The sequence below is a fragment of the Gracilinanus agilis genome, chromosome 4 (assembly GCF_016433145.1).
Source record: "Gracilinanus agilis isolate LMUSP501 chromosome 4, AgileGrace, whole genome shotgun sequence".
NCBI classification, from domain to species: Eukaryota; Metazoa; Chordata; class Mammalia; order Didelphimorphia; family Didelphidae; genus Gracilinanus; species Gracilinanus agilis.
The window spans coordinates 75,289,268-75,314,513 of record NC_058133.1 but is presented as its reverse complement, the minus strand read 5'-3'; the positions used below and the strand labels follow the sequence as shown (position 1 = coordinate 75,314,513).

Here is a 25,246-nt window from a genome sequence, read left to right as displayed (position 1 = left end):
GATTGAAAGAGATAATGGATGAATGCTTTACAACTATAAAGGGCAATATTCATCTATTTGGTATATTACTATAAGCAGCTATTACAATTATTAGTTAGAATGAATAATAATAACCAACATATTTTAAGAATTGCCTTGCCTTCTTAGAATTTCATGAGGATGATCCATATCCCTTCAAAACATTTGAGTAAGTCTAAGCTGATACTCTTTTCCTCATAAATTTTCCTATTGTATAGGGTTTCAAACTCATTCCACTGACTTTCAAAGCTGTGTATGGCATGGATATGAGCTTTAAGACTTTTTTCTAAGAACCAATTAGTGAAGTTTCTTTCCCAAGTATTTTCTAGATAGCAGCAGCTAAGACTTTGCACCAAATGAGGCAGTATAAGAAGGAAGACTTGGAATATAATGTTTGTTGTTGTTGTTTGGCAGTTTTTCAGCCACCAAACTCTTTGTGACCCCATTTAGGGTCTTCTTGGCAAAGATCTTGGGAGAGGTTTGCCATTTCCTTCTCCAACTCATTTGGAAACTAAGGCAAATAGGCTTAATGACTTGTTCAGGGTCACACATCCAGTATGTGTCTGAAGCCAGATTTTGAAGATGAGTCTTCTTGACTTTAAGTCCAGTACTCTATCTACTGCTCCATCTAAGTGCCTCATAAAGTTTATTAGGAAGAAAATGGGAGATCATCTGGGCTATTCCGAACTACATTAGTATTACCACATAGTTTTAAGAAAAGGGAAAATACATCAAAAAAGCAAAGAATGATCATGGACACAAGGTCGAAACTATCAACAGTGTGTGAGGTTTATAAAAATGTTAGTCAAATTGCTACCTCTGTAATGAGACAATATTGGAGGGAGGATGGGGCAAAAATTTATGCTATTAGAATTTTTTATTATGTTTTTGTTTTTTTGGTGTGAAGGAACTTAGTGAGTTTAACATCATTAATATCCAATTTCTCTTTTAACTGATTTAAAAAAAAATCCTTACCATCTGATTTAGAATCAATACTGTGTATTGGTTTCAATAAGAAGAATGGTAAGGGCTAGGCAATGGGGGTTAAGTAACTTGCCCAGGGTTAACAAAGCTAGAAAATATCTGAGGCCAGATTTGACTTCCTATTTCTAGACCTGGATCTCAATCCACTGAGCTACCTAGGAGCCCCCCAACTATGCAATTTTTTAAAAGAGCTAATGTATGTAACTATTACTTGGCTTATTAATAGGAGTACATTTTTCACCCAAAGAAAAACTTTGAATTTTATAGTATTTCTGTAATATTATAAAAACATGACTTAGGTTACCTCACTAGAATATTAAGCTAAGTGATGAACACTTAAAACTTGTAAGATTATATCATAGTACCACATTAGGAATTGTTCAATGGCTTGAAAAATGCAATTGCTACTGGAAACATGTATTAGAGAAAACAACAATGTACTAAAAATCAAAGACTTCGTTTCTATTATTACTTTAGCTATAATTAGCTATGTGACCTTGGGTAAATTACTGAAGTTCTTTGGGTCTCATCTTAATTTAAATATAGGAGTTAAACTTAGATGACCGTTAAGGTTCTCTCTATTTCCAAAAGTAAAAAAAAGGGGGGTGGGGGTGGGAATAGATTGCTTTTAATTGTGAATTCAAGTAATTCTTTCACGTCTTTATCAGACTTAATTCTACTAGAAGAGGTTAATTGAAAATTTTTTTCTATTAAAAGAAGCAAACTCTCCCATTCTTTTTCTGTTTCTTTCAACCCAGTAAAAGATTTTCAAGATTTCCACCTCAGTCAGAATAATTGTTGGAGCTATAACCACTCTTCTAAAATATAAGGTACTAAAGTCCCCTTTGTGCTCCTGAATTAAGGCAATAATATTCATTACATGTTTCAAAGGAACTTTAGTATGATTTAAGTGTGAATACATCTGAGCTAAAATAAAAGCCTTAATCTAAGTTTTAATTTCTTAGACAAATGCATAGCATGTTCGTGCTTATGTGAAACAAAGTGACATATGATAATCAAACCTATAAACATGTAGAGTCAACTCTAGATAACTCAGGAAGTAATTTGTATTTTGCTTTTTTAGAAAAGGTAACTCAAATATGTCATTTTTTTGCTCTTTGTCAGCAACTTCTAACTTGGTTGAGTAAGGTAAAATATAAATATTTCAAATGATTCTTAGGGATTAACAGAGGATTTATCCATATTGCCCTGGTATATTAATTAATGATTAAAGAAATGAGTTAATTTTACCTATGTAATTTGTTTTTCATTTTATACAAGTAAAAAATCTTACCAAATTCAAATTTAACATTCCCAGGAACCTAAGTGTTATAGGTTTAGTGACAAAATTTAAGGAGAAAAAAGGATTAAGATTTTAACAGATAACCATAATACATTGTCTACTTTTTAATGATACATTGTAATAATGGAAGTCCATTACAGAGAAAAACTCCCTTTCCTATGCTTCATCAGGATATAATGAATTGACAAAATGTATTATGAAGATAACTTGTTTATATGTTTCAAAAATAACTTTCAAAAGGATTTACTATTCTTTGTTTTGTTTTTAATGAAAATCAGAACACAAATAAGAGATACATCTGAAGTTAATTGGAGATGATGTTTCATCTCAAAACTGAAAAAAACATTTTCTACAATGGGTAGTAGATTGAACAACAACAACAACCCAACAACCCTTACCTTCCACCTTAGAATCAATACTGATAATGGTTCCAAGGCAGAGAATGGTAAGGGTTAGGCAACTGACTTGCCACAGATTACACAGCTAGGAAGTGTTTGAGGCCACTTTTGAACCCAGGAACTCCCATCTCAAAGACTTAGCTCTCAATACACTAAGCCACCTACCTGGCTCCAATGTGTAGAAGATTTCAAAGAAATGTGCTATGCTGCTTAAAGGCTACATACAGCAATCACCCTCCAAAAAAGGTTATGGAACTCTTTCCTCACTTCACCCAGCAAGGAGGGGGCAGGGAGTGGAGAAGAGAATCACCATCCCTGGACTAGACCTTGGATCTTAATAGTATACAGAAATCTCAGTAATTTCCTTTACCCATGGAAACTAGCACTTCCTTTGCAATTTAGTCTCAGAAAATTGCCTGGCAATAGACACTAAGAGATTAAGTGATTTGCCCAAAGTCACATAGCAAGCAAAGTGTCAGAGATGGGACTTGAATCCAGGTCTTCCTAACTGAAAGCTGGCTCTTTATCACTTTGCCCTGTTGCATTTCCAGTTTATAATTGAATGGCAAAACATTGAATATAAATCTGAAAGGCCAATTTTCCACTTAGATTTCATTTTATATGGTCAAAGCTAGTCATACCTAATAGGTTATGGGGGGCAGCTAGATGGCTCACTGGATTGAGAGCCAGGCCCCCAAAAAATTCAAATATGGCCTCAGACTCTATTTCCTAACTGTGTGACTCCGGGCAATTCACTTAACCCTCCACTGTCTAGCCCTTACTGCTTTTCTGCCTTGGAACGAATAGATAGTATTGATTCTAAGACAGAAAGTAAGGATTTTTAAAAAATGAAATAAAATGAAATGAAATAAAATAGGCTATGAAAAGAGAGTCCAAGAAATAAACTGAAAATTCATTCAATATTGTAGGAAATTTTCAGTTATCCTCATAATGAGAAAAAAACCTAAACCCTTAATCTATTTTCACAACTCAAATTATAGCATTCAAACAATTAGTAAATAGCTATAAAATTGGGTCTCAAGGTCAGTTCTGTTCTATCTATAACTTTATTTTCAAAGAGCTCATGTCCCGCACAAATATATTTGGGTTTCAAAGTAACTGAGAGTTTTTCTATTTAAAGTTTTAAATGAAAGACACTAAGAGACACTGCCACGACCAAATGTAAAAACAACAGAATTTGTAGAAGGTTCCCATAAGAAAAACAATAATAATATCTCATCTATCAGTTAGGTGCACTAAAACAAGATTCAGGGGATACGGTGAATTAATTAGTTTCACAAGAAAAATAAGTATAAATGAGTGACCAGTGCTGATGTTAGAACTAAACTGAATCCTGTGACCTGATAGTTTATTATTTTGTTATATTGAGCTTAGTATTATTAAATTAGTACTGGTCAGGTGACTTTATATATTAAGACACATATATGCAGATTGATTTCTAGCTTAAAGTGATAATTCTGCTAAAATGTGACTGGGTCTAACAAAAAGATATCCCAACAATCTTAACCAGTAGTAATGAAACAAAATAATTGCATGTACTTAAGCTATCTACATTATTAAGATTTTAATTACAAAAGCAAATTACTTTTCATCCATTCGGCTGCGCATTTTCTTGAGTTTCTGCATGATGCTGCTAGTCTCACTGCTAGAAATAGAGACAGGGGAAGGACTTCGAGTCTCTAAGTCAGTTGGAGCCGGACTAGATGCCTTACTTTGCTTTGTCTCATCTTCACTACGAGGCTCCTGCAAAGCAAAGAAGCATGAGATGTTATAAAATTTTATTGGAATTATTATTCTTAAACATTTCTCTTCCAAATGAACTTTTAGTAACATAATAGTGAGAATTTTTTAATCTAAATAATAAAAACTATATAAATATAATTTCTTCTAAAGATTTTTAAAAGTACTATAAATATCCATGACAGTTTCTTTCAATATATTACTTTCTAATTTGAAGAAAAAATATTACTACCAATACTTTATACACTGTCTTTCCTACATATATTTATTTGTCCGTAAAACATTCCTGTTGGCAAGGAAAGACAGAAATATTCTATTTTACAGACAAGAAAATCAAGGATTTGTGGTATTGGCATGAAAGTCAATCAATTCTAACATCAGTTCTAATTCCTAGATGACTCTCTTATTCCATTAATAATTTATTACAATTTTATCACTGTTGTTGTTTAGCTCCTCAGTTTTGTCCAACTCTTTGGGACCCCATGGACAATAGTACACAAGACTTCTATCCTCCACTATCTCCTGAAGTCTGTCCAAACTCATGTTCATTGCTTCCATGACACTGACTACCTATCTCATCCTTTGTCATTCCCTTCTCCTTTTGTCTTCAATATTTCCCAATATCAGAGTCTTTTCCAATGAGTTCTGTCTTCTCATTATGTGGTCAAAATGCTTCAGCTTCAGTATTTGTTCTTCCAATGACTGTTCTGAATTAATTTCTTTAAGTATTGACTGACCTGATCTCCTTGCTGTCTCTCTAAAGTCTTTGGCACGACAATTCAAAAGTGTTGATTTTGTGGTACTTGGCTTTCTTTATATTTCAATTCTTAGAGTCATATTTTACTACTGGAAAAATCATAGGTTTGACTCTATAGACATTTGTCAGCAAGGTGATGTTTCTGCTTTTTAATATGCTATCCAGATTTGCCACAACTTTCCTTCCCAAGGAAAAGTAATTTTAATTTCATAGCTGAAGTTACCATCTATAGTCACCATCTTTGAGTCCAAGAATATAAAATCTGATACACTTAAATTTCTTCTCCCTCTTATTTGCCAGAAAGTTATGGGAACAGCTACTATAATCTCAGTTTTTTTTCAATGTTAAGCTCCAATCCAGCTTTTACACTTTCTTCTTTCATGTCTCAAGAGGTTTAATTCTTTTTCACTTTCTGCCATCAGAGTGGTATTGTTATGAGTAAGATTAGATTAGCTAGTTATTAGGTATTGATTATATATTGATTAGGAAGTACCTAGCAGGAAGGAGCTGGGAATTCCAGGTTGGAATGAAGGAGGAGGAAGCCTATCTGTGTTCTGTGTGTGGACTCCATTAGTGGTAGGCAAAAACTGTTGCCAGCCTGGGAGACCTCAGAGCAAAGGACACCTTGCATCCTGTTTTCCCCTGGGATCCTGTGTGGTGTGGCATTTAAGGAAAGAACAAGATCTACAGAGCGAAGAAAAGAGGACAGTGCTTCAAGCGAAGCCCTTACTACTTGGTTCCTGAGACAACTATAGCTCCTGGCATCCAGACATCATCAGTGGATTGCAGTGAGAAATCCCAAAGCCACAAAAGCCCTAGCTGCACTCAAGCCTGGCAGGTTCCAGGTTTGAGGCAGAAACCCAGAGACTCCAGTATAGCTCCTTGGGCCCTGTTAGTTAGATAGCTTAAATTAGTGTAGTTGAATAAGTCCTTCCTGTCCCTTTGGGTTTTGTTATTAGGTGTTAAGATTTTAGAGTAGTCATTCCTATCCCTCCTTTTAGTTGTTTCTAATTAAATCCCAATTTCACCTTGTTACCTTGTCAGTTAATTCAAGGCCTCTGGCCAGAGTGACAGTTGGCTGTTATTTTTTCAGTTGGGAGTGGTGTAGCTGTACAAGACTTCAGTGTTCAGTTATAGTCTCTCTTACATCCCAGAGAGTGTTCCCACAAACCCCATAGTTGATTTTTAATATCCCTGGTGACCCCATTACTTATATTTTCTTACAGTATTGTCTGCATATGTGAGATAGTTAACATTTTTCTCTTGGCAACCTTAATTCCAGCTTTTGATTTGTCCATCCTAGCATTTCGCATGGTATACTCTGTATGTGAGTTAAATACAGTGACAAATATGGCCTTGTTGTACTCTTTTCCCAATCTTAAACTAATCCATTGTTCCATGTTTGGTTCTATCTATTGCTTCTTGACCAACATACAGGTAAGATGCTGGTACTCCCATTGCTTTGAGGACTTGCCACATTTTGTTGTGATCCACATAGTCAATTTTAGTGTAATCCATGAAGCAGAAATAAATGTTTTTCTAAACTTCCTTGCTTTCTCCACAATCCAGTGAATGTTAGCAATTTGGTCTCTAGTTGCTCTGCGCCTCTCCCATACTTCTGGAATTCTCAGTTCATTTATCGCTCAAGCATAGCTTGCAGAATCTTAAGTATAGCTTTCCTGGCATGTAAAATCAGTGCAATTGTAATCTGAACAGTATTTGCCAGTAATTTGAACATTCTTTGACATTGTCCTTTTTTAGGATTAGGATATAAATTGATCCATTCAATCCAGTGGCCACTATTGAATTTTCCAAATTTTCTGGCAAATGAAGTGAAGCACTTTAACACCATCAGCTTTTAGAATTTTAAAAAGCTCAACTGGAATTCCTTCACTACCAATTAGTCTTATTGTTAGGTAAGGTCCACTTGAATTCATTTTAGCTAGCATTCTACCTAATCTTTTTATTGTTTTGTTTCATTGTATTGCTCATCTAAGAGAATCTTCTTATCTCTCATTTCAGTTCCCTGAAATTCTGCATTTGGGTATAAGTTTCTCTTTCTTCTTTCCCTTTCCTTGTAAAGTTTCATCAGACTGCCAGACTGATAGTTTTCCTTAATTTCTTTAAGTCTAGATTTTGCAATAAGAAGCTCATGATCGGAGCTACAGTCAGCTTTAACTGTCTATATAGAACCTTCTTTACCTTTGCAAAGTATATAATCAATTTGATTTTGTGACACCTATGTAGAACATCACCTTTTGGATTATTGAAAAAGGAATGTTTATTATGACCAACAAGTTATATTGACAAAACTCTATTAGTCTCTTCCCTGCTTCATTTTATACTAAGGCCAAATTTACTTGTTATTCCAATTATCTTTTCAGTGCCTATATTAGCACTCCAATTCCCAATGATAAATATGACATCTTTTTTTGGTTACTTTTAGATGTTATCGTAAATTAAAAATGAAAACAAATTTACTAAAACTGATGTCTTTATCCTGTCCCCTTCAAAACTGAAATTTGTCATGAAAAAACATCTTAAAAAGAAGAAAACTAATCAAAAAGTGAGCATATATGCGCATGTTAGTTTCTTTCTTGTTCTGCTTTACTGTAGTATTAGAATGAAAATATCTTGCATGTTAGAGGTAAGAACTGGTTCAGTGATTTCACTAGCATAGAGAATTCCAAAATAAGAAAACTGTCTGCACCAATTCAGTTTTGTGTCTTCTTTATAATTTAGTCTTATAATTTCCTAGAATCCTGAGAGTTAAGTGACTTGATTAGGATAAAAGTGCCAGTTCAGACTTTTAAAGAACTTTAAAGTTTTTAATTCTAAAGAGGTTTACAACTGCATGAAAACTTTTGGGGCACTCTGTATATATGTCAAAAATGGGACCTGAACTCAGGTCTTCCAGGCCAGTTTTCTATCTACTCAATCAATAAACATCAAGTACCTACTATGTGCCAGGTACTCTGCTAAGGACTATCCACTATGTTTGCAGAGCTGCTCCTGTATCATATTAGAGAAGAAGCTTAACAAATTCAATTAATGGCTTTAGATAACAGAGATATAAGCAAACTTTAAAAGAGAAAAAAACAAACTGACTTAAATCTTTTCAATTTACCAATTTGTTTTCCCCTGCAGACTTCAATTTCTCCTGAAGCTTAATTGTGGTCTGACGAATTCTTTCTATTTCCTCTTGCTGTTTAAGAATCAGTTGTCTTTCCTTCCGTGCTGCCTTGTTGGCTTCTTGAAGACGCTTAATTTCTGCCTACAGGTGAGAAAAGTTAGTAATACACTGGAGATGTAAGGAATTTGGCATAGCTACTCCTTATTTCGTTTTTCAAATAAAAGACCATCATGTAGTATATAAAAAAATTTTTTTTAAATAAACTACCTTAAAATTATTATGAATCATTCTTTTTTTTGAATCATTCTTATTTTTCAGTAAGTTTTAATGTGAAATGACTAAAAATCTCCAAATTAAATTCTCATTGAAAAAACAGTTTATACAACTTGTTCAACTTTCCTGTTTCAATTATGGGAAAAGTTAACTTTTGTTTCCCTGCCTTTTTATTATAAGCACCAATACTATGCACATATTAGCTCTTTTTTTTAAACCTTTACTTTCTGCCTTAGTATCAATACTAAGGTTTAGTTCCAAGGCAGAAGAGTGGTAAGGGTTAAGGCAATAGGGGTTAAGTGATTTGTCCAAAGTCATACAGCTAGGAAGTATCTGAGGCCACATTTGAACCCAGGATCACCCATATCTAAGTCTGGCTCTTTATTCACTGACCCACCTAGCTGCTCCAACATAATAGCTCAAAATAAGTAAATAAAGCGCCTACCCATTTAGTAACGGTATTGTTTATAAATAAGAAAACTCAATTCTGGTTTATTTTTTTGGCAATTAGCAATCCATAAGTAATAAGGTACAATGAAAAGCACCCTGCCCTGACACTTCAGCACAGTAGCATTTATGAGTGACATACCAAGTCTTTCTGAACCTCAACTTCCTCCGCTATAAAAGAATTTAACTCCAGGAGTACCAACCTTACAGGCTTATTGAAAGTCTCAAAAAAAGGTCATGTATGTAAAGTGCTTTTTTAAGTGCTTATAAAGTCAATTACTATTATTATCATCATTATTTATGGAGTTCAGATAGAAACAGTTCTGATACAAGTCAATATTCTACAATTTTTTTTTGTATTTAACATTCTATGAACTGCTGCATAGATGGATAAAATAATGGCCTTTTGTAGTTAAAGAAAAGTGCTATTCTTATGATCACTATTATCCTCTATTTCATGGGGTTATGAACAAAGTGGTTTATTAACTATAAAAATTTATATAAATGTGAGTCACTGTTATTACTGGAATTTTATAGATGTTTCCCGCTTGAAGAAAACAAAAATAAAAAGTTAAGTTTCTCCCTCCATGTATCTGCAAATATTGAAGACTGAAATTAAGTTATCAGAATATATACCTCTCCAAACTGAGGATTTCTAAATAAAAGGGCAATCTAGGATTATGAAATAATTAATATTCAATTTCATAAATATTTATTACATGTAAAACAATGTGCTAGACAGTGGGGAAACAAAGATAAAAAAGTCTCTGCCCTTCAGGCACACATGACTTAGTAGGGAGATGAAATATGTAAAAAGATAAGCATGATACAAGGTAGTATCAGAAATTGTACACTACATGGTAATATAAAAAGAAAGAAGTCTAGAAGCCCAAGAAACTGATGTAGGTTGTCAGTACAGTGTATACCAGTGATTCCCAAAGTGGGTGCTACCACCCACTGGTGGGTGCTGCAGTGATCCAGTGGGGTGGTGATGGCCACGCTTTTTTTGTATTACATTCTATTCTGAGTTCAATAAATAGTTTCATAATTTCCAGGGGGCGCTAAGTAATATTTTTTCTGGAAAGGGGGCAGTAGGCCAAAAAAAGGTTGGGAACCACTGGTGTATACCTTATAAGCTGATTTACTCTTAGTTATTCTAAGCAACTCAGCAATGGCACAAATACAATCCAATTTTAGCAAAAATGTTAGATGTAATAACAAAGCAGCTCACATTTACTTAGTACTTTGCAGTCTAACAGTGAACTCTTACATAACTTTTCTTTTTTTTTCTTCTTTTCACTTATATAGAATTTTAAGGTTTACAATGTACTTCAGAAATATCTCATTTGATCCTCACAATAACCATGTAAGATTAAGTGTTACAAATAATATTATCAATAAAATTCAGATGAAGAAACTGAGGGTCAGAGAAGTTAATTGCCAATGGTCCCACAGTGTCTGAAGGATTCAAACCCAGATCTTCCTGTTTCTTAAGTCCAAAAGACTTTACACTATACCACACTTCTGTTGATAAAAGTACAAAACTAGGCTAAGTATGAAGAAAAACATAGTGTAAAAAAAAAATTATAGCAATCTATTCACTAGTTTAACTTAAGAATAAGTTTCTTTCTAGAAATGCTTTTCTTTCTTCTCACCTTTTCCTGTTGCAATTTCAATAACAAGCCACGCTGTCTCTTCCGGAGAGGGGGCATTTTGTCATCTTCTCCTTTGTCTCGTAGATGTCTAAATATATAAATACACAAACAAATTTGAGTGAGACAGATCTACTACATTTTCATTTCAAGTTCAGGAGTTTCTTTCCTTTGGTAAGTCTATTGGTCAGATACTTCTTCAATAAGCCAGGACCCATGATTTCACCAGTGTGAGTAATATCCTTCAATGATGCAGTTTGCAACTCCACATAAATGGTTTCATGATTCCCTGTAGCCAACTTCCTAGGAGTGAGACTCTCAATTTAGCAAATTTAATCCTTTGACAAAAGATATTAAGAATCCATTGACTCTAAATTCAAAGTTTTTTCATCTTGGCAGATCTTGAGCTACACTGACTTCTAGAGGCTCCTAGAACTCTGGGTCACCTCAGAGTCACGATAAAGCATCAGAAAAAGATTTCAGTAAAGGATAATCTATCATAACATTCTCAAATTTCAAATAGAGCAAGAAATTCATTTATATTCATACATTAAAAACAAAAAATCTTAGAGGTAAAATTAGTTTCCTATACAGTTTAGGTAGAGTATCATGCAATCATTAATTGTTGGGAGTTGGAAAAAACTTTGAAAGTAATCTAGTCCTCTATGATGAACCTAACAGATGTTAACTGAGCATCATATCTTAAAGTCAGAGAATTCAATCTCATAAAGCAGTTCATTTCAATTTTTGAAGAGATCTTATCTTGGGAAGTTCTTCCTTAAATTGAATTTTAAAAGTTGCTTTCTTTTAATTCTGACCCACTTTTTCTAGTTTTAGCCTCTGGATCCTGAATAAACCTAATACCACTTCCAAAGACAATACTTCAAATATATGACAAATATTAAGATCATCTTTCCTACTCCCACTCCTTATGTGTTCTCTTCTCCAGTAACTTACTCCTCATGTTGGAATGTCCTTCTGTTGCTCAATTTGTCAATGTACTTAAAATGTGAGGCTCAGGACTAAATATAACATTCCATAGTAAATCCAGTGACAAGTATGTTTTCTTTCCTTATTTTGGACACTATACTTCTCTATTACTATAATTTACTATATTTTACATATTTATATTTATATATATGTACACTATAAAATACTCTTATTACTATAAATTGCTATAATACTAAATTTTCTAACCCCAAAGTTAGTTTGCATCTATTATTGGCTTTATTTGATTATTTGAGTTAGGCCAAAAGTCCTAATTTTTTAAAATATGACTTGAAATTCGCTTTTTTAAATGAAGCTAGGTGATTCATATTTATCCCTATAAAATTTAATACCATGATTTTGCTCATTATTCCAGTTGGTTGAGGGATTTTTGGATGCTAATTCTACCATCTTAGGTACTGGTTTTCAAGTAAGTCACTAATAAAAGTGCTGACCAGGGCAAAGTCTAAAATTGAGACCTGTAGCATACAAATAAAATTTTCATTAATCAATAATCCTCAGATATGGTTGATTAACTAGCTACCAAAATCTCTTAAATGTATGCTCTCCCAGCTCACTTTACTCCATCTCATCCACAAGGATATTCTAAGACAGACTGTCAAATGTCTTATTCATACCTCCACATAAACCATGCTTATAAATCAGGGGTGTGCTTGACAGAGCTCACTGTTAAATTTTCAATAAGAGCATTTCTGCTACAGAAATAGGCAGATGGTAAAAATCTTATTTGTTTGTTTTGTTGACTGTCTAGATTTAAGAAAAGAATGAAGGTGTTAATAATTCAGACTGCGTACAGTATAATTTTTTCCTTCTTCAGGGAGCCAGTTATTAAACTTTTTTTTTTTTAAACCTTACCTTCCATCTTAGAATCAATACTATGTATAGCCCTTACCTTTCTTCAGCCTTGGAGCCAATACACAATATCAACTCCAAGATGGAAGGTAAGGGTTAAAAAAAAAAAAAAGCAAAAAAAAAAATATATAATAAATAAATAAAGAATAGCAGTAAGGGCCAGGCAATGGGGGTTAAGTGACTTGACCAGGGTCACACAGGTAGGAAGTGTCTGAGGCAAGATTTAAACCTAGGACTTCCCATCTCCAGGCCTGGCTCTCAATTCACTGATCTATTTAGTTGCCCCTCAGTTGTTAAACTTTTAACAGAACATCCCTTCCTGTATTTCTGTTGTCTGCAAATCTGGAAACTTTCAAAAATAAAAAATGAAAATTGGTTTCATGTAATTTTTCTTTAGTAAATACATGTTAATTCTACATAATTACCATTTTCCTTTTAAAGTGCTTACATATATTAGGATTGCTATTCTCCTTTTTTTTTTTTTAAACCCTTGTACTTCGGTGTATTGTCTCATAGGTGGAAGATTGGTAAGGGTGGGCAATGGGGGTCAAGTGACTTGCCCAGGGTCACACAGCTGGGAAGTGGCTGAGGCCGGGTTTGAACCTAGGACCTCCTGTCTCTAGGCCTGGCTACTCTCCTTTTTAAACAATCCATAAACTGTTTAAAAATTCATTTTAGAATTTTGCTAGAGATCATGATTAAATTCATTTCTGGACATCTAAAATTTCCAGGAGCCATCTCATGGCAAAAATAATATTTGAAAATCGTTGGCCTTTTGGTATTTCTCTTATTCCATGACTTCTCAAATAAAGGAATTAAAAGATCACAACAGCAAGTTCTTTCAACTATGGAATGTAATTTATATCAATCAGAAAATCTGATATCATTTTAAAGCAATTAGTTATTCTTACTATCTCAATCTTAATTTCACTTAGCTACGTTTTGCTATATCTATTTCAATATTCATTGATGAAAAGACGGAAGAGAATAAAGTATTAAGTAGTTCTGGCTTTTGTCATCTTCCATTCCATCATTAATCAGAAATAATGAGTCTATCCCTTCCTTTCTTATTTTATGTTCTAGACATAGGCCCCAAGCCCTTATTTATTGTCCTTAGCAGTTTTGTAAAGTCTGAGGCCACTCAGGGATTTAGACTTCATGACATCATTTTAGGCTTATTATTTATTCTTGGACATGAATTTTGTCCTTTTGTCCATCTATTTTTATTATTATGATTTTTAAATATAACCTTTTCCCTTCTGTTTTAGAATCAGTATTAAGTATATGTTCCATGGTAGAAGAGTGGGAAGAGCTAGGCAATTGAGATTAAATGACTTGCCCTACATCATACAGGCTAGAAAGTGTCTGGGCCCATATTTGAACCCAGGATCTCCCATCTCCAAGCCTGGCTCCTTATCCATTAAGCCACCTACCTGCCCCATCCATCTATTTTAAACAACTGAATTCATTGGAAAGTTCCCTGTATAAGCAAAAAGATTTTTTAGATGTCTTCTGCTTTTCTTCCTTTTCAGATTTACTTGTGATTATAGTATCAAAAATTTTAAAATCTTTTCTCTTTTTTTATGTTCCCTTTCAAGACAATGGACATAGAATCCTAATTTCATTAAAATTTTTTTCAGTTATAACATAAATATTTAAATAAGAATTTTAATGGGAGTAACATAAAATAGCCCAATAGTTCTTTTTACTTCAATTTACTCACATATAAACTCTATAGGATCATCAGCTGTATCCAATTCAAATTCATCTTTGTAGTCCCCTCATAGTACAAGGTATATTATGATCAATAATAACAATATGATCAATAATATTAAATATCATTTTAATATTATCATTAAATTAAAAATATTTTAAAAATAAGATTAAAGAATCAATCTTATTGGAAAATTTCTACTCCTTATTTAGAACCTTAAAGGTAAAGAGGGGGGAAAAAAGGCCAAAGTAATAAAAGCCCCCCCCCCAATATGACTTTCTACATTATAGTAGAGTCAGGAGGGGAGCCTAGATTTCATTACTCTTAAATTCAATACACTGAAGGTACCTTGTAGAAGTGGTGTCTTCTCTATTTAGTAGTCATGTTTCTTTAGGCATACAATGGTATAAAAATGAAAGGACGTTTTTATTATAAATTACAAAGCTAGCATTCTTTAAGGAGAAGAACAATTTCTTTTCAGTCTAGAATGTCCTTACTTTTTCTGGTGTTCTAGCCAGGCTAGCTCTGCTTTAGCTTTCTCCTTCAGGGCTTTCTCACGGAGTCGTAATAATGAAGACTGATGAGCTGCCCTCATTTCCTCTTCTTTCATGTATTGGCGCACCATTTCCATAGTGAACTTAGAGAAACTATCTTGCCCTCCTGAGAATGGCATACTCAGTTCCTGAAATGAGGAGTTTATTCCATTTTATCACCTTCTAAAACACCACACAAATTTGTTATTAGATCCAAATTAACTATAAAAGAACATTAGTAATCTACAAGGAATAAATTAAATACTTATCCAGAGTTACCAACCATAGAAGACAATATCCTGGAAAAAAAGAAGTATCTAGAAAGAAATACTGCAAGGAAAAATCTGCCACACAAACAATACAATTAGGTGGCAATATTACATTTAATTCAACTATTGAAGCTAATGAAAGATATGCTTAGCAATATAGTTAATTGGACACTGGTCTTCAAAAATAAAGGTTCAAAATAGATAAAATTCAAATGTGATAAACAAAAAGACAGATATTGCATTTTTATTTTTATTAACTAGAATTTAATTCACTTCAACAAATATTTGATGCTGCTATCCCAACTCTAAATTCCATTATCGAAGGAGACAGAAGAATGGAAACTTTAATCTACTAGTTTTTCCCCTGTCCTATGGCTAGCAGAGTCCCACTTCCTGTTCTGCTGATCTCTATGAATAAGATTCTTCAATTGTGAGACAAAAACATTTTTTTCCCCTATTACCACTCCTTACATTCCCATTTCCACACAGTTCAGCCCTCTTCTTTCTGCAATTACTCTATCTCATCCCCATATCTAAATATCTCTGCCTTCTGGAATTTCTGTTCAGCTTCATTTTCAACTTCTATTCATTCTATATTTCTTCCTTTGATAGCCTTTCTACATTCCCTATCTAGGATTAGCTAGACAAGAAGAACAAATCAGTATATTTCTTCTCTCCATTGCCAATTCCAGATCTCTTCTCTGATATCACTCTGCAGCAACTTTTATCTCTAACTTCTTTTTGGTATTTAAGGAAAACTTAAGATTCATTTCATTCATCTATATTATTCTAACCAGACCTTTACAGCTGTAATTAACCACTCTCCAGATTAATGTCCCTGCTTTCTAAGGTAATTCAGTACCTGGCTCACAGTTTTCTTTTCATCCTACCTATTCCCTCATAATTGAGAACTTCAACAGGTAATCTGATTATCACCCCTGCCTTTCATTTTAACAATCTCTTTACCTCCTATTAGCTATATTTTCATTCCACCACTAGACTCTTAAAAGGGGGTTGTCACACATTCCATATCACCATCATCCAAAACTGCATAATCCTACATGATATTGAACTCTGAATTCTCTCTACTACAATTATAGTGTCCTGTCTTTCCATCTCTTTCTCTGTTTCAACAACCCATTCTCTTTGTCCTCGCTTCAACTTTAATTCCTCTGTTCTATTTCATCATCCCTGTTCTGGTCTTACTTTCCTTCTTTGATAGTCTTAACCATACAATAGTTAATGAATTCAACTATGAACTTTCGATATCCTTTAAATCATTTGCCCCATGTCTTAGTGCTAGTCCTATACTTCCAGTCCTCAATCCCAAGTCAGTCCAATAGACACATTCTTTGATCCTGTGCTGCTAAATGCCACTGAAGACTCATACAACAATATTACTTGGGTTCATGACAAATTCATACTTCCTAACATTAAATGCAAAAAATTCCATTCTTACCTGATTGACTATCATACTCTCCCCATCATCAGATAGTCCAAGTCTTGTCTTTTGCCTTTGAACTAATATTATTCTCCTATTTGTCTCTTAGTTATATTAATAATGATGATGATAGCTAGTATTGAAATATGGTGCTTCAACTTTTGCAAAAGCATTTTATATAGGTAATGACTTGGCCTATTTTACTGAGAAAATTGAGGCCATCTAATTTAGGTCCTTCATCTTCCCTTGTTGTGAGTGCTAATGATAACAAAGTCATGGATTTCATTCATCCCCATATGGGAAACTGGGCATAAATTTATACAAATACAGAGCCATCTTGAAAATAAATGGAAACCATTGATCACAAAAGGGACAGAAAAGTGAGAGAATTATAGATGGACTGATGGAAATCCATTTTTCTTCTCAATGGAGAGAAAAAAAATGTAAAACCCATTTCTATTTCATACAATATTCAAATATAGGCTACATTTAAAAATTAGATCTCTTGGGAAAAATATACATATTTATGTATATATGTAATAAAAACTAATTATACAAAATTATCATGTTAAAATACTGATGGGGCATGAGATGGGGGTAGAAAGTTTTCTTTTAAAGAAATTTTGCTATGTAAAAAATAAGGTATCCAAGGGAACCAAATAGTACAAGACAATTATGACAAACATAGGAAATTAAGCTTGAATTTTTTGTAGTTGAAGAGAAGCTTATCAGAGATAGCAACTATCACTTTTACTATACCCCCCACCCCCCACCCCGGACATTTTTTGTTATTCTACTACAACTCGGGCACTGAGATGCAATATTCTATAGGATCCAACACTCCTGCCTCTTTTCCCCACTTATTTTTCTGCTTGCATATTAAACTCCAGGGAAGCAGCACCAACTTCATCTTTCTACAAAAAGAAAGCAGAGTTGCTTTAGGACAAAGTACAAACTCTCTGTAGAAAAAAACTACTGAAGATTCCTCTCTTAACATCTACTACATCTCTCATATAGCCCTTCTCTTCCTGACATAGCTACTTCCTTGGTTTAGGTCTTTATCACCTCTAGCTAGCCTAAAAACTACAACAGCCTACTAGAGGGTGTCTCAGTCTTTTTTTTTTTTAAATTATTTTTTTTATTTTGAACATTTTCTCCTAATTACATATTTCATGTTCTTTCCCTCTCCCCCAATTCCCCCTAATCCCCCAGGTCTCTCAGTTTTAAGACTCCCTTCATTCTAATACATAGTCTCCACTGCTGCCAAAGGAATTTTCCTTAAGTGAACTGACCAAATGACATTCTTATTCAACTAAATCCAGTGGCTTCCTATTGCCTCTAGATAAAACCCAAATACCCTTCTTTAGTTTTAAAAGTCCGACACAACCTGGCCCCAATCTCTCTTTCCAGCTTCACTGGATTCAGTTCTTCATTCCAGCTCCCACTCTGGCACTCTATGTTACAAACACCTGGCTTTCCCTCTGTTTCTCACTCAGGACACTCACATTCTACCAAGACATACAATATGTTCACAATTAAATAAAAAATACATTGAAAACACAAAGAAATTTCAAAAGAGAGAATGTCAATACTAAGAAGCATAAGGAAGGGGTTTGTGTATGATGTAGCACCTTACAACATATTGAAGGAAGCTTTTCTGGCCATTAGGGGGGTGGGCAATTTCAATGAGACAGAAAGAGAAAGGGATGTGTGTTATTTTATAGATTTTCTCATTTAAACAAACTGATCATTAGGGAAAAATGAAGGATGGTTTAGTGCTTTATGGTGAGAGGACTAAGCCAGAAGATTCAACTAAATTTGTAATTAAATTAACTTTGTAAAGTTCTAAGTCTTTTGTTCCATAACATATGAAGAAATGATATAAAATATTAAACTCAATTAAAGATCTGGCAGATTTGTAGAATTATTACTAATCACACTGCTATGAGGCCTTTCTCTCTCTCTCTCTCTCGCTCTCGCTCTCGCTCTCGCTCTCTCCTTACATTGTTAGCAGTTTCTCATTCTTGCTCTGTCTCGATCAAAATCACTTTGCATATGTTTTCTGTTTACTTATCTAGGTATGCATGTCATTTCTTTGGTTTTCATTTTTGTTTTTCTATCTTCAATACCTTGTACAGGGTCAGGTACATAGTGGAAATTCAATAAATGCTCTTTGAACTGAACACATAGTATTATATAAAATAACAATAAATTTTGATAATCCATAGTTTCCATTTTTGTTTACACATTTCATACCATAGGTGAACCCTGTTTTTTAAGCAAATTTGATTTAAGCAGTCTTCTACTTATAAATGCCACATACATTTTCTTTTTAAACCCTTACTTTCTGTCTTTAAGGCAGAAAAGTAGTAAAGGCTAGACAATTGGGGTAAGTGACTTGCCTAAGGTCACATAGCCAGGAAATGTCTGAAGCCAAATCTGAACTCAAGACCACCTGCCTCCGGACTTGGTTCTCTATCCACTGAGCCACCTACCTACCCTAAACACCACATGCATTTAAATGCCTGCTCTTTTCTTTGGCTTCTTTTTGACTTCTTTATCATCTGAGCCTTCTCTAGCCACTATAACTCCCCAGCTACTAGAACTCTTTTTTCTTCTTCCTTTAGTATAAGTCCCAGGAAGAAGTCAGAGCTTAGAGTCTCTGGTAGGAACTGGGTTCAGAAATTTTACTCTTAGAACTACAATTTAGCAACATATGGATTACACAGGATTTTGTATGGCTACCTTTGTATGGAAACCTAAATCTCATTTTTTCTAAGGGAAAATGCATGCCAAGTCCCAGACTTCTGGAATATATGATATATTGAGGACTACCTGCATATAATAATGTAGATTTATAAACAATATAAATTATGTGGCAATTATTCACTTTGAATTATCTTATGGGATTATCTTTAATTGTGATCTTCTGCATTTTATATTATAATTCAATTTATGAAATTTCAACTTAAGACAAAACTGTTGTGTTTGGCATATAGTAGGTACAGTAGGTACTTAATAAATGTTTGGTATATGACTAATATATAAAGGTTTATTTATCTTGAACAGCCACCATGTACTTTAGTAGCCCTAGTTAAATAACAGCCTAGAATACAAACAGAGCACAACATGCGACAGGATGCCACTTAGGGTTCTAATGTTCATGCTGCTTACTCTTCTCAGCATCGTTTTGGACCAAACACTTCAAAAGGCCCATAAATACCAGTTACTTTTTTAATGACCAAAATATCTCTTAAATGTAGATGCTGACAATCACAGGAATATGAATCTTAGTTTAGAGAACTGAACAGAAATAGAAAAAAAAAAGACATTTTTTTTTAATTTGGTGGATGTGGTCTTTGAAATATTTTTGTTACAGCTTTTGACCAATATGAATCAGGCACTTCTATTAAATTAATATTTTTTTCTGAATAGTAGTTAAATCAATTTAGGCACTCATGAATGTTCCTATATATGTAAACTCTCTTTTGAGCCTATCAAGGTGAACAATTCATCCTTTGAAAAAGATCACCAAAACATTTAACTATGAAGAACACAGAGATAAAAAGCAATTTACCTTGACGGGAGACAGAGCAGTTTTTTCTGGGGAAGCTTCCTCATCAGAATCATCACGATGACCCCTTTTCTTTTCCATATTAAATCGACGATGACTCTCTGAGGGTAGTAAAGACCTAAAAGATTTTTCTTCTATTTCATCTTCTGTCATGGACTCATCAAATTTGAGAGAATACTCAGTTGCAACAGAAGTTGAGTCTAAAAGAAGACAAAGGAAAAAGTAGTTTTACTATTGTACTACTTAGTTTTTAGTAGGTCTTTAACTTGTCCTTGAGGCCTTAAAACATTTAGCTTCTTTATGGACTGATCATCAGTTATTAATGAAAGGCACAACACTTATTCTTGTGTGGTCTCAGGCACATTAAAGATCACTGAATTTTTATAAATGAAAAGATCATCTAGATTTAAGATAATCTAGAACAATTTAAATCTCTTAGCATACAAGAAAACTGAAATTGGGAAAAGCAATTTACCCAAGGTTATACAAGTCAATGCCAGACCCTATAAAAGAACACATCTAGTACTCTTTCCTTATTCCAGACACTCACTGAAGTTACACATCTCTCAGGATTTTAATTTCCTCATCTGAAAAATGAGGATAATGATACTTGTAATGCCTCTCCAAAAGGGTTATATTAAAAATCACATGAAATGATAGAGGTGATTATGGCATACCATACTCTTAAAATCACTATGAAGTAAAATGCAAGTCACATATTAGTTCCATATATAATCCTTTAATAAATTCTTACAGCAATAAATGATTGATGAATCCTAATGAAAATCCTAATGAAAAAGGATCAGTAACATTTATATGTTTTCTACATTCCCATTTTAATTTCACATTCTTTAAGGAATTAAAGGAATTAAAATAGAATTCCCCTACTCATGACAATTTTAATTATGCAAATTCAAGATTTGTTATCACCTATTCCATTACAAATTTCTCTTCTGGTTAAACTAGATCAACAAGAATAACTTGACATGTAGGCTTTATATTTATATTACTTGAATTCTACACTGATTCAGAAATAAAGTGCAAGAAAAATGTACTGTAGTGTCATTTGGTATTCCCTAGATTATCATATACAAATGCTGCTTTTGTGAACTGATTTAACAAGAATATAGTTATGGAATATAGGGTATTAACATTCCAAGTGAATTCTAGAAGCTACTACTTTGTCTCAGTTTTCTTAGTTATCACTATTCTCTATTAAAGATTTCTCAAATTTGATGTGTCATTGTTAAGGATCAGTGGAAAATTAATCTAATTTTTTATTTTTTTTAAATTTTTAGATTGTAAAGTATTCTAATTATTTTAGCACAAATAGAAGTAATTTAAATTTAGTCACTGGCTATTTTGACAACTAATGCTAGGAAAGAAAATGTAATATGATTTTATTATTTTAAAAACAGAATTATAAAGTAATCTTTGATGATATTGACTATCCATATAGTCTCCCAATACCTGCCCTACCTTGACCAATAATACACAACTGTGAGATAAACAGCTAGATATTTAATATAATGTCACCTTAGTTTCTTTTTAGATAAAATGAATTGGCTGTATCCCGCCAATATTGGATGAAAATAATGATATGCTTCCTATCTGCCCCAAATTCCAACCAAATGAGGTAACACATTCAAGTGAAAATGAAAACAATGGCTGAGACTATCTCCAAAGGGTTAAAAAAGGTTCAGGTTAAAAAGGGACTGAAAGATTTAGTGGTTACATACAAATGAGAGCTACCTTTCTCATCAGGCAATGATGGAATGCTATCACTCTGCAGGGAATCATCCACAGCAGTATGAACTTGTTCTTCAATAGGACTCTCTATTTTTTCAGAGGCAGGTTTCTTCTCATTTTCCTTAGACAAGAGAACTGAAGGGCTTTCTTGGTGGCTATTACTGCTTCTGTTCCATGGATTTTTATAACAGCAAAATTAATAAGTAAACAAACAAATAAGATGCAAGTTAATTAAATGATGAGCCTGACTTCTGAAAGTATAAAATGAAGAAAAATGCAAAATAACAAATTTCAAAAGTTACACTTCTCCCCCCCACCCCATCAGCCAGAAAGGAACTTGTGTAAGTCAGCCAATGAAATTCAACAGCAATTTATTTAGCACCTACTGTGTACTCTACACAATACAAAATATACAAAAAAAAGATACAAAAAAATGAAAACTGGTCCTATTTTCCAGAAATCAAATGGTTGTGGAGGATAAAGATTCAGAGGGGGTGGGAAGAAAAGAAATGATTTCTCATTAAGATAGTAAGCAAGGAAATAACCCATGTTTAATAACTTTTTCAAATATTAGGAAAAATCATTCCCATAATAGTTTTTCTACCATCATGGTTGGTCCTGGGACATTGTAGGTGCTTAACATACAAGTGTTGCCTGATTTAATTTCATATTCATTCCCTACTTTTCACTCACACAGATCCCATTTTAGCAAATGTTCATTACCCAAGTTTAAATAATTGCAATGTTTTTTTGTTTTTTGTTTTTGTTTTTGTTTTTTTTAATAAACCCTTACCTTCCGTCATGGAGTCAATACTGTGCATTGGCTCCAAGGCAGAAGAGTGGTAAGGGTGGGCAATGGGGGTCAAGTGACTTGCCCAGGGTCACACAGCTGGGAAGTGTCTGATTACAGATTTGAACCTAGGACCTCCCATCTCTAGGCCTGGCTCTCAATCCACTGAGCCAACCAGCTGCCCCTGCAATGGTTTCTTAATAAACCTCTTTGGCTTAAGTCACTCTCCTCTGATCCATCCCCCAAATAGCTGCTAAAGTAATATTTCTAAAGCAAATTTATTACCATATATATCCTCCTTCTACTCAATAAATCCCAGTGGCTCTCTCTTACCTCTAGGGTTAAAATACAAACTTTTCTACTTGGCAGGAAAAACTCTTCATAACTTTCCAATGTTATTATACATTACTGACCTTTCCCCATATATGATACATCTCATTTTGTATCTCTGTACAGGCTGTCTCCCAATGCAGGGAATGTAATCTCTGTTCATCTCTATCTCAAAGTTTCCTTCAAAGTCTGGCTCAAGAATAACTTTATACCTGATGGCTTTCCTGATCCTCCAAGTTGCTAGTGCCTCTTCCCAAATTAATCCACATTTATTTTATTATATGTTGTTTCTCCTAATAGGGTTTGAGCTTTTTGGGAGCAGAGAAAGTTTCATTTTGGTCTCTGTGTCACCCTTACCTGGCACCAATGGGTGCTTAACAAATTTTTGTTGACTGACTGATTGACTGCTCTGGTATCTCTGAACATCAGCTTTCCGCCACTTGGGGGTTTTTGAGGAAGTAATTAGTACAAACTCTTATGAGTTATTATTGATCTGATTTAGTAGACTATGGAAATTTATGGAAAATGATGTAATTGGCTCAATATCAATGGAATAAAAGGATCTTGAAGACATCATCTGTTGGGAATTCCTCTTCCTTTGGACACTGAACTAGAAATCCTTCATGACACTAGGAAATAGCTTTGATGAGCATCTCTCTTCTTCACTGTGTATGCCTTACTTGAAGTTTACAAATCAAAGTGTGCCATATGTCTTATGTCCTTCAAAGAAATATACATGATTTTAATGAATTCATGGAAGACATGTTGATGAGGCTCTTTAGCAGCATTACAATCTACCCAATTAAACTATTTTTTAGTCAAAAAACAAAATGCATCTTTTATTTTCTGTACCTTTAAGTTAAGTGGATGTCTGTGAAGGTGAGATATATGCTACAAAATATATTCCACAAAGGCCCTTCTTATAGCCTCCTCAAAAGTGCCCAAACATGAATGTAGATTACCCTTATCAAAATTTTATTGAAATGAGAAAGTAGATATACGGAACTATAGTTACTGACATTTTCATGAAAGACCTTTGTGGGCACAATAAGGCCTCTGATTTTTCCCAAGGCTTGGGTATCCAAGCTATAGGATCCTGGGGAGTCACTTAAGCTCTCAGTATCCTAGGCCCAAGTTGGTGAACCTATGGCACGTATACAAGAGGGGGCTGCTCCCCTCCCCCTCTCTACCACACATGAGGATATTTTTCACATCATCCACCCTTCTGCTCAGCAAGTCCACCTTCCCAATTATCATTATTTAATTGATATGTTATAGTACTGATTATAAAATAAGTTGAATTATTCTCCTTTACCTCTGATCATGACTCTTAGATTTTGAGGCTTCTGAATAACTATCAAAATAAGGAGAATATTTTTGATTCTTTGAGTCAGATGTTTCTTCTTTACTTTGAGAAAGGACAACAGATTCACTTTTCCTGTCAAAAAGAAATAGGAATGAGAAATATTTTCAACATTATTTAAAGTAGCATAAAAGGGGGAGGGGTAGCTATGTGACTCATGGGATATAGCCAGGCCAAGGATGGGAGGTCTTGGGTTCAAATCTGATGTCAGATACTTCCTATCTATAAGACTCTGGGAAAGTCACTTAACCCCAGCCCAGCCCTTATGTTCTTCTACCTTACAAACAAAATGTAATATTGATACTAAGACAGAAGGTATAGGTTATTTTTTTTTACACAGCATGAAATTTAAAGGCTAGAAAGAATGAATTGCACACATAAGACCAAAGATAGGGGGGAGAAAGTCAAAACAGATTAAAGAATGTCTTCCAGTGTACCAAGGAAGAACAAGGGAGATAATTCTGAATGGATTAAAGTATACTCTCCAAAAAGAGTATTACTTGTGTAAAAACTTAAATCAGTTTTTGAAACAAAACAAAAAAATCATACCCATGCCACTGCTCCCACCAGCCCTAGAAGTTTATAGTAGCAAAGGATAGATAACATTTCAATAAGACAATAATAATGTTGTAGTAGTTCTATCCACTTTCTATAAGGAAGTCATAGACAAAGATAGAATGACAATAAAAATAGACTAATTTAAGATTTTTTATTACATATTAATAACGTAAGCTCACTATATCTATTTTTTCAGAAATATTTTAAAGATTCCTAAATTTTAACATCTGAACAAATGAAAGTGTCCAGTTAATAATTAAGCAAACTAATCACAATGATAAATCTGTGATACAATGATTCACATGTGTAATACTTTAGAAACATTCCATACATACTAGA

At 33.8% G+C, this 25,246-nt stretch overlaps 1 protein-coding gene across 1 annotated transcript in view; it reads right to left on the bottom strand.

The window, feature by feature from the left end:
• Window positions 1-25,246, bottom strand: part of CEP350 (centrosomal protein 350) — a 187,389-nt gene that overhangs the window by 52,252 nt on the left and 109,891 nt on the right. Inside the window, exons 21-27 of the mRNA XM_044673549.1 lie at window positions 24,302-24,424; window positions 21,870-22,033; window positions 20,121-20,317; window positions 14,798-14,982; window positions 10,730-10,817; window positions 8,349-8,495; window positions 4,310-4,467 (exon numbers count right to left, since the gene is read on the bottom strand). Of these exons, the coding sequence (XP_044529484.1) occupies window positions 4,310-4,467; window positions 8,349-8,495; window positions 10,730-10,817; window positions 14,798-14,982; window positions 20,121-20,317; window positions 21,870-22,033; window positions 24,302-24,424 (1,062 nt within the window). The remainder of the gene's footprint in view (window positions 1-4,309; window positions 4,468-8,348; window positions 8,496-10,729; window positions 10,818-14,797; window positions 14,983-20,120; window positions 20,318-21,869; window positions 22,034-24,301; window positions 24,425-25,246) is intronic.